The 11,085-nt window shown below is 39.6% G+C and overlaps 1 protein-coding gene across 1 annotated transcript; it reads right to left on the reverse strand.

Annotated features, from left to right (window-relative positions):
* Window positions 1-1,653: 1,653 nt before the first annotated feature.
* On the reverse strand, window positions 1,654-7,468 carry c8h1orf52 (chromosome 8 C1orf52 homolog). The gene is made up of 3 exons (XM_077607180.1): window positions 7,037-7,468; window positions 6,562-6,772; window positions 1,654-2,529 (listed from the first exon to the last, which is right to left on the reverse strand). The coding sequence occupies exons 1-3, from the start codon at window positions 7,304-7,306 to the stop codon at window positions 2,375-2,377; spliced, it is 636 nt and encodes a 211-aa protein (XP_077463306.1). The 5' UTR covers window positions 7,307-7,468; the 3' UTR covers window positions 1,654-2,374.
* Window positions 7,469-11,085: the final 3,617 nt, after the last annotated feature.

Genomic DNA, 11,085 nt, shown 5'->3' on the forward strand with positions numbered 1-11,085 from the left:
GTTAAATGTGTTAAAATGATTTTTGAAGGCACTTCAACATACTCCATGAAAAATCAAAAGACTTCTAAATATTCATTCAGAAGCTCAAGCAATGCATTCCATTTACGGTTTCCTTCACATAAGGAGCATTTTCAGAAAAATGTATTTCTGTATTTAGTTTTACCACATCATACTTTAGACTTTTAGTTGACAAGACGTGTGAAGGAACATTACTCTAACTCTGCTTTTGGTTTACACTCAACACCCCCTTTTTTATTCTACATTGGATTTACTTTATTTTCCCTTTTACTAGTAGCAACAATAAACACAATAGTCCACAATCACATAGAAATCAGACAACAATACAGTCTCATGACAACACACCTTGCCAAATTGGGCTTTTAGGCTATTTTCAAATGTTTGAGGTGAGACAAAAATGCATTGGCAAGGTTGATCAAACCTACTTTTGACAAAAAATGCCATTTTTAGAATTAACTGTTTTGATTAATTTCAACAGTTGAATTTATGTGTTCAGCTGCATATCTTTCCATGCCAATGATTTTTCTATTCAATTTATTGGCGAAAAGAAATGCACAAAGGCTAATGGCCATGTAAAGAAGAAAAAGAAGTGTGTAAAAAAAACACGGTGTTGTCACTGGTTCATGGCCAACGCGTCATTCAGAGCTTATCTGGTCATTCAGAGCTGATATCTGGTATTTTGGCGCCTCGCAGTGGATGAAGCTGATATTTGCAAATCATTTCTGAATTACACTAAAATTAAACAGAATATAAAGAAAAAATCATTCATTTTATGAAACTGATCCCACCTAACGTCAGGCACTAGGCAGGGGACACCCTGAATCAGTGGCCAGCTGATAGCAGGGCACGAGGAGACGGACAACTATTCATGTCCTACCATGCATGATTTTGAAATGTGGGAGGAAACTAGAGTACCCAGAGAAAACCCACACAGGCCCTGGGTAAAACATGAAAACTCCAAATTCATTTTCTGAACCGCTTTATCCTCAAAAGGGTCACGGGGGGGGGGGGGGGGGGGTGCTGGAGCCAATCCTTGCTGACTTTGCACGAGGAGACAAACAACCATTAAAAAGTCAAAAGAAGCAAATAGTGATTTTTTAGAGCCTCACTAAGGTGCAACACATAAAAAGATTTGTGCATGTCATATGAAAAATCGCTGTAAGTCGAATCAATGTGAATATTTATTAAGCTACCATGCATGTTTGGAAAACAAAATATATTGAGTATTGCTTGGGATGCACATGTTTTTTTGTTTTTTTAACGTGTGATTCTAAAGGTTGATTAATATATTTGTGCCATCAGAAACATGTGAATTTCTAAACTGAATCTGAAATGCAAAACTTTAATTTTAAATACTTAACTTGAATAATTAAATATAACACTATCTGAGTTACGTAATTTGAAGTTGAATTTTTTTTATTTGAATCAATGCATCGATAAATTAATATTGATCATTTTCAGTTAGACTTATCCTCACAAGGGTCAAAATAAGTTAATTTGAACTGGATTGAAAATTCAACTGCTTTAATTTTTCACATTCAGGTCTGATGATACAAATTCAAGTCGCAAAATTTAGATTAAAATTTGTTGTGACATAAGGGTAGTTAGGAAAATGCTATCACAAATGCAAAGATATCCTCTGGCCATTCACGTTTTTATTTATTCACATATTCCCTTCATAAAAAAGTAAATCCAAATATTAATATGGTACGACAGGCTTTATGCACAATTACTAATATTCCTTTCCTACATTCTAAAATAGTGAAGAAATGGTAACACAACTTTGAGGACGTAAGATTTTCTCCCTGGCTGCAGATTAGACACTGACGTCCAATATCAAGAGGCCTTTGGAGTTTTTTGGGGGGTGTTTTTTTATGCAGTCTACACCAGGAAACAAAAGATGGGAGCATCAAACTGGTTTTACATTTTTTCATACCTACAACTTGACGTCATCTTCATGATTTGTCTCAAAAACCAACCCATCACCAACTTTTCTCCTGAATACAATTATTTTTAAACAAAAAAACATAAATATATCAATCACAAATTCATGTTAAGTTATATTGTGTATAAAAAGATTGGTTTGAAGTCATATTGGTTCATTACTTGAAATGGCATCATAATAACCGTCATGTGCACCCAAAAGGATGCCAAGGGCTGAATATGTGCATGAAGACAATGCAGCTACCATGATAACCACTTACCAAAGTTTTGCTTAGTTACATCCAGAACCAGTTTCGCAGTCCAGTTATTATTAAAAACAGAAATGAATTAGTTATTTCATGATATAAACTAAATTAAAAAGTTCAAATAGGGAAAAAAATGAAGCCAACTCCATTTTTTAACCATTTGGATTTCACTCCAGCTTTTGTCTAAGGATTCTTTTCTCCTCTTCAACAAAACTCTTGTCCGAAGTGGCTTGTCCCATGTCTCGCTTCCGCTTCTCTTTTTGCTGGAAGCTCTCCACCCGACGTTTCTTGGATGACGAAGGGGACTTCGCGGATTCCTCATCTAACAAGGAGATGAAAAGGTGGTGATAAAATAGCAGCAATTTAAAATTGTTATTGTAATTAGTATTGAAAAAGGCAACAGAAATGAGCAAATCCTTCAATGTTAAATGGCAGATTTTTTTATTTTCCAAATAAGCAAACACATTATTAGTGTGATCATGAAAGTTTTGATTTTTCTTAGATTGGTTTGATATACCTAATGAGCAAAGATGAGAGAGACCAAAGGTCATGTACGGTATTAAGTATTAATCTTCCACAGATTGCTATAATAGTACAGGAACTACTACAAAGAATTAACGCTAAAAGGCTATGTTCACACTTCCAGTCACCTGAGATTTCTTTTTCCATATGCAATACACATCTGATTTTTTAATGCATTCTGAATTTCACATATAACGCTACAGAAAGCACTTTCCCCTTCGTGATACAATATTGTGAAGCGATCGGGTTAATAGAAAGCTGGCTCCAGCAGCATAAAATCTTGAAATCTACCACCAAGGCATAACACAGAGATCTCCTGAAACGACCACATTTACTTTCGTAAACACTGTGGCACGTGACGACGTGTTACAATGCGCATGCATGTGACACATTTCATCACATTTGTATTTGCAATTTGAACAGCTACAATTAGAAAAAAAAAATGTACTTGAAGAATTTGAACTAGGCAGTATGCCTTGCAGCTTAATCACTGCCTAAATCACATTTGATGGTCTCTATCTCACCATTCATTCCGCTAAGCTGCATGTGGCTCTTTGCTTCTTATCATATTTTGTATATACAGTTGTGGTCAAAGGTTTACATACTCTTGTGAAGAACATAATGTCATGGCTCTCTTGAGTTTCCAGTTATTTCTACAACTCTGATTTTTCTCTGATAGAGTAATTGGAACAGATACTTCTTTGTCACAAAAAACATTCATGAAGTTTGGTTCTTTTATGACTTTATTATGACTAAGCTTCTGGTTCAATCTTTGACCACTCTTGACAGAATTGGTGCAGTTCAGTTAAATTTGATGGCTTTCTGACATGGACCTGTTTCTTCAGCATTGTCCACAAGTTCTCAATGGGGTTTAAGTCAGGACTTTGGGAAGGCCATTCGAAAACCTTAATTCTAGCCTGATTTAGCCATTCCATTACCACTTTTGATGTGTGTTTGGGGTCATTGTCCTGTTGGAACACCCAACTGCGCCCAATACCCAATCTTCGGGCTGATGACTTTAGGTTATCTTGAAGAATTTGAAGGTAATCCTCCTTCTTCATTATCCCATTTACTCTCTGTAAAGCACGAGTTCCATTGGCAGCAAAACAGCCCCACATAATAATACTACCACCACCGTGCTTGCACTGTTGCTCTTGGGACCTGCAGCTGCTTTGAAATGGCTCCAAGTGACTTTCTTGACTTGTTCAAGTCAAGGATTCACTTTTTCAGACCCATGCTGAGCTCCCTTGACTTTCCCATTGTAGCGTTTGTGGGCGTTTGCATCCAATGAGCCCTATTTAAATGGCCTCAGAGAAGTCACCAGCTGTAGTCACTCAATCACTCACAAGAAGTTAAGAGGCCGTGCTATGAAGCTCATTTCACTGACACAACTTTCTAAGTCACCAAAATTGCTAATTCGTGTTGCTGTATGTATATTTTTGACCCAGCAGATTTGATCACTTTTTCTGAATGTTTTTGTGACAAAGAAGTATCTGTTCCAATCACTCTATTAGAGAAGAATCAGAGTTGTAGAAATAACTGGAAACTCAAGAGAGCCATGACATTATGTTCTTCACAAGTGTATGTAAACTTTTGACCACAACTGTACTGTGGCTCTTTGCCTCATTTCGTTTCTTATTCTCTCTTAAAACACTCAAATTCATCAGGGCCCCTTAAAAACAAATAATATATTATATATTATTATGTTTTGTAAGGGGAAGAAAGTGTTATGGTGAATTCTATGGTTTTAATTGGGTGTTTTTGTGTTTGTGTTTTGGCAGGTAACTGTGTGGTGTGTCTTTTTGACTCTCACAGTTTAAAATGTTTGCTCTTTGTGTCTAACTTGTTCGCCACACCTGCCCTAGACCAGTGGTCCCCAACCACCAGTCTATGGATAGGTACTGGTCCGTGAGGCAACTGGTGCCGGTCCGTCAGAGCAGTGGCGGTCGGTGCATTTTCTGGTAGCGCCTTCAACATATCAATCCAACCCTCAAAAACTATTTTATGGCTATAAAACCGCTACTGCAGCTACAGTTGCGACACATAAAAAATAATCAATAAATTAATGCACAAAAATGGGGTAAAATCCACTTCCTAGCAGCATTTCATGATTAAATACAAATACTGGAGCTTTTCAGACATTAAAACCAGGCCAGGGAGTGATTTTCCCGGGAAAAGACAGCGATGAACGTCAATGGCGTACGGGCAAACATTGCCCGAAAATGGGGTAAAATCCAGCCGAAAACAGCATTTATTGATTAAATACAAATACTGGAGCTTTTTAGACATCAGAACCGGGCCCGGAGTATCATTTCCCCGGTAAAAAGACAGCGATGAACGTCGATACGTCCATACGTGAAATGACAAAAAATGCACTAAAATTAGGTAAAATCCACTTCCTAGCATCATTTATTGATTGAATACAAATACTGGAGCTTTTGAGACATTACAACCAGGCCAGGGGGGTTATTTTTCCCGGGAAAAGACAGCGATGGACGTCAATGGCGAAAAGCCAAAAATTAAACTGGGGTAAAATCCACTTCCTAGCAGCATTTTGTGATTAAATACAAACACTGGAGCTTTTCAGATATCAGAACCGGGCCCACAATTGAAATATTATTTAGGAATAAAGCCATATTATACTCACCAAAAATTATTTTTAACTGTACACAATATCCATCCTCCTTTCTTTCTTCCTTCTTTCCTATCGCCATCGAAGCTAATTATGAAAGTCGAGCCTGTCCTATTTCTGGCATAGTCCGTTTTGAAAATGGCTTTAAATCAACACAACAATATTCTATTTGGTGGTGCAGCTAAGTTAGCGCGCTGAAAGTGCCCCACACACAATTTTCCCGGCTGTAACAGGCTTGGTAGCTTCGGAGTTGACCGCCCTTTCTTAATTATGTCCATTTTTTTCCTGAAAAAGACCGTCTAGAAAATAGCTTTGTGAGCAAACAGAATCTATTTGTTTTTGCTTCTGTCGGCCATAGTGGGTGGAGTTTGGGATTTCGGCTGCCTCGGTACTGCTTTGGCCCGCCTACTAGCCAATCATAGTTTGTGAAAGCAATGACATGTCCCAGCCAGCAAAATGCTAACCCATTGAAAAAAGATTGTGGGGTTGCCAACTCGAAATCTGATTGGTTAAAAGCAACAGTCTAGTTTAATGCAGCAGACCCCGCAGAACTGATTGTGAAGGCTTTGAGGCAGATCTGATCTGGCAACAAATAATGGCTGAAATGTGATTGGTTAAATGCTTCAATATGAAAACACACATCTGGAAGCAGTGCAACCAGGGGGGAAAGCAATGAAAGGAAGCGAATAGACCATTTGGAATAATAAGTATTGATGGACAAAATATAATATGATTCAGATATTTCTTAGGCCAGCAGAGAAGGCCTTGAAGGCCCGCCACTGCGTCGGAGTAATAAATATTAACGTTTTCAATCTCGCCCTTCTACGTGAAATGAGAAAGATTGTTATAATATTAAATAATTTCTATTATGCTTGGGACTTTTTTTGTTTGCTTGGCGATCGTGGACGTCGGTCGTGCACTGACCCCACCCCCACACAATTTTGTCTTATATTGTCACCCTCCCCATTACCTGGTCCACAAGAAAATAGAAAGCGCTTTACCAGTCCGCGATGAGAAAAAGGTTGTGGTTCACTGCCCTAGACAATTCGCCAGTCACGATGCATGCACCAAAGTCATGGGAATGAACCACTACACCATAAAGTGGCTTTAGATTTCACCATGTACGACTTATATTATCATGATGACACATTTTTCCTTATGTGCATACGGAAAATCAACTAAGTTGTACTGATTGAGTACCTGAATCAGCTTGTTGCTCCTCTGGAGGTAGAAACTGTGCTTTTCCTGCGTGAGCCTTTGGTGCATCTTCACCATTGTCCTCATACACATTGGACCACTTTATGGCCATGTCCATGCCTGGGGGTGGTCCCTTCTTCTTCTCTGGCTCTGCTGCATAACTTAGGGGAGGGGGCACTGCATTTGTCAGCCATGGTTTGAACTCCCTAGGTGCCTGAAAACAGCAGAGGAAGGTTTAATCAAATCTGGAGTAATGAAGTCCATAGTTTGCTAAAGCACATTTGGTATCTGGGCCTTTAGGAGGAGGTACTTGCCAGACATAAAGCACCTCTTAACTATCACACCGAAGAACCCAGCAACGCAATTGGAAAATGCACAATGAAAGAACGCAATTGTGCGACGTACATTATCTGGAACAGTCAAGATTATGTTTCTGAAAACTAGATACTCGATAGTAAAGATTCCTATCTCATTTTACCTCCTCGGGAGGCTTCACCGTTAGGTTATCCCAGTCAATCTCCTTGTTCAGAGGATTGTAGAGAAACGCTGGTTTGGACACGGAATTAAAAAGATCGTCGGGCTTTGGTAAACGATTTTCGCCCGATTCTTGTTTGCTTCCTTGGGGAGAACATTTGTCTGTCTGCGGTTCCTGGCGTTGATCCCTCCGGGTGTCCTCATCGCTACTATCGCTCAAGTCGTCGTAGCTCGAAAAGAAACCTAAACAGCCCGTCTTCTTCTCGTCAGTCATTATGAAAGGACAAATATTGTATTGTACACATTGATCATTTAAGATGAATCATAGACCTCGTTTGTATTGGTAATTGATTACGTTCTCACAACCTTACTCCATTTTGAAACAGCCTCCAATACAGAAGTAAAGTGGTTTGTTAAAATATGTCGTAAATACTGTCGCAAAAACATCATACGTCAGTGCCGTTGACGCTAATGTAGAAGGGGTTCAGTCGTAAGAACATTACGCCTTTGTTGAGAAGATATTATAGAAAACACATGCACCTATACCTTTTGACCACTAGAAGTCAGTCAAATCATGCTAAAATAATACAAAACAAAAAGGCAAACACTGGAAACCCTGGCGTTTACATTCAATTTGAAGGAAACGTAATTACAAATCGGTACAGTGAGGTAGAAATGAATCTGCATTTATTTAGGATTTTTTTCTTTAGAATTATCAATGTTAGATTGGATTGGATTGGATAACTTTATTCATCCCGTATTCGGGAAATTTCATTGTGACAGTAGCAAGAGGGTGAGAATGCAGATACAGGAAAGGCATAGTTACACATAGTTACAAGTTAGACAATACAGTCGCAAAGGCTGCAGAACAACAAAGCAAAAGCACAAAGTACAGAGCAAAGCAAAGTATATGGGATCATTAAGAATCACCAAATCAAATCATTATGGCAGAAAAGCAGCAAAAACACAAAACGAGCAAGAGCGGACGTTTGCCTGTTTGTAGCAATCTCATCTGGTCATTTAGTTGAAACAGCTGCAACCTTGCATGAAATATTTCTCTAATGTTAGAGCAGGGGTGGTGAACAAGTTAGATACAAAGATCAAACATTTTAAACTGAGTCAGAAGCATTCATTCATTCATTTTAGGAACCGCTTTATCCTCACTAGGGTCGTGGGGGGTGCTGGAGCCTATCCCAGCTGACTTCAGGCCAGAGGCGAGGGACACCTTGAATCGGTGGCCAGTCGATTGCAGGGCATGAGGAGACGGACAACCATTCACGCTCACACTCGTACCTAGGGGGAAATTTAGTGTCCAGTCAGATTTGGAATGTGGGAGGAAACCGGAGTACCTAGAGAAAACCCACACAGGCCCAGGGAGAACATGCAAACTCCACACAGGTGGACTGACCTGGATTTGAACCCAGGACCACAGAGCTGTGAGGCTGACGTGCTAACCACTCAAGCCGCCGGGCCGCCTCCTTTGAAGCAGCATAAAAGAATCTAATCTTCCAAATTATTTTTTAAAATATAAATTATTATTTGTTTTTAATGGACCCTGATGAATTTGAGTGTTTTAAGAGAGAATGAAAATAAGAGATACATGAAACGAGGCAAAGAGCCACAGCATACACAAAATATGATAAGAAGCAAAAATTCACACGTGGCTCGAGAGCCACATGTTCGCCCCACCTGTGTTAGAAGGTTAACAGGATTGAGAGTGATCGCTGCCTTTGGCCCTCTTCACAGGTCAAACAGGCCTGACAGAGCGTAGCATAGAGGAAACATAAATCATACATTTACCATAAATAGCTACTACTCATGTTCCATTCCTCTGTCTTATCTCTTTCCATCCCTTCCCTTCAGGTTCTGTAACAGAATGCTTCAAATACACCCTTAGTATTTTAAAGGTTAGCAGCGTGAAGGCACGGCTGTTGTGCCTCAAGATTTACAGGAAGTCCAGTCTGAACAAATCCTCGAGGTGTGACAGCCTCTTTGGCAAAATATTTGTCGTTTTTGCTCTGAGGCTAGGGATTACATCTTTCCATTGGAACATTACCTTTTTGGAATTGATTGTTTCCCTTCTTTCTCTATTTCCTCACTGACCTTTCTAACATTTTAGATTTACAAGTCATGAACCCATGCTACAATATGTAATAACTAGTTATCTAAGACCACAATGGTGTCTCTCATAGAAATAAAAATGCACTGACATTAATGGCTCACAGTCACAGGCATACATTTTTAAATAAGATAATGACAATTACACAATGACAATTTTTAGGTTCTAAACTGAATAGAAAAAAGTTGAGGAAAAGACAGGCGAATATGCCTTCTTGTTGAATTCTTTATTCTCCCAAATGGACCGAAGATGACGACACACAAGGTACTGCATTGAATGGGAACAAATTGAAAGGAAAGAATCATGTTAGAAATTCCAATAAAAAATAAAGGCGAAATTAGGAAAAAGGGTTCTTTGGGGGAGATCTCGTGTGATGCCCGACCCAACGCTGAAGTAATTCTTATGCAAATGAGCAAGTTTATCCAGGGTGGTGCATGGAATAGCAAACGATAGGAAAATAATCCAGTACTAAGGAGTAAACAATAAATTCCTACCCTATCGTTAGTGAGATAGCCACGGGAAAGTTTATTTTGTCTACAAAATAATGGCAGCCACTTTTATGCACAAGCTTGCAAAACTATAATACAACAGAAATCCTGCAATATGTATGAATTTATATACAAATAAATATATTTCTACAAAGTAACCCAGTAGGGGAGCGGTTAGGACATTCGGCTCACAGTTCTGTGATCGAGTGTTCTGTCCCTGCTGTGTTCCAACCTTCCTGTGGTGAGTGTGATAACTTTGCACTTTGTATAACTGTTAATATAACCATAACAGCAATAGACGGCGGAGCCAGGGTTCACACACGTGTAGCTCTTTATTGCAACACTCAGAACGCCCACACAACACCACTCCATCCGAGTCACGCTGTATTACACAACGGTCACTAGGTGGCGTGGTTAAACACACTTGTATAACCTGAGGCAATTGTCATTTCTAGTATCAATATATTACACTCCTCCCCTTTAACTATGAAGTTCCTATTAAGACTTAACACTCAACTTCAAAAATTATCTTTGCCTCATTAACTTTTTATAACTTTACTTCTCAATTTGTAACTAAATTATTACTGCTAACACAACCATTAGACTCAATATTCCAGTCTTTGACATTCCAATCTCAGGAACTCTTTTTCACATTTTTGTATGAACAGGAACTCTTTTATTTTAGGAACGACGTTCCTCACAACTGACCGATCACAAATTCAGTCGCTTCGGAGGTGCTCTATCTCTCACTCCTCCTTCTCCTCCTTCTCCTCCTTCTCCTCCTTCTCCTCCTTCTCCTCCTCCTTCTCCTCCTTCTCCTCCTTCTCCTCCTTCTCCTCCTTCTCCTCCTTCTCCTCCTTCTCCTCCTTCTCCTCCTTCTCCTCCTTCTCCTCCTTCTCCTCCTTCTCCTCCTTCTCCTCCTTCTCCTCCTTCTCCTCCTTCTCCTCCTTCTCCTCCTTCTCCTCCTTCTCCTCCTTCTCCTCCTTCTCCTCCTTCTCCTCCTTCTCCTCCTTCTCCTCCTTCTCCTCCTTCTCCTCCTTCTCCTCCTTCTCCTCCTTCTCCTCCTTCTCCTCCTTCTCCTCCTTCTCCTCCTTCTCCTCCTTCTCCTCCTTCTCCTCCTTCTCCTCCTTCTCCTCCTTCTCCTCCTTCTCCTCCTTCTCCTCCTTCTCCTCCTTCTCCTCCTTCTCCTCCTTCTCCTTCTCCTCCTTCTCCTCCTTCTCCTCCTTCTCCTCCTTCTCCTCCTTCTCCTCCTTCTCCTCCTCCTCCTCCTCCTCCTCCTCCTTCTTCAACAATTGAGAAAAGCATTGATAATAATCCGATTTTATTGTTATTACAACAGTAATGCTAATAAGAATCCAAATGATAACAAAGACAAGGCACGACTAAAACACTACCTTAATAACGATGAAGAAAGTTTATTGAAGAATATTCTCGAACTGATTCAAA

The sequence above is a fragment of the Stigmatopora argus genome, chromosome 8 (assembly GCF_051989625.1).
Source record: "Stigmatopora argus isolate UIUO_Sarg chromosome 8, RoL_Sarg_1.0, whole genome shotgun sequence".
NCBI lineage: Eukaryota > Metazoa > Chordata > Actinopteri > Syngnathiformes > Syngnathidae > Stigmatopora > Stigmatopora argus.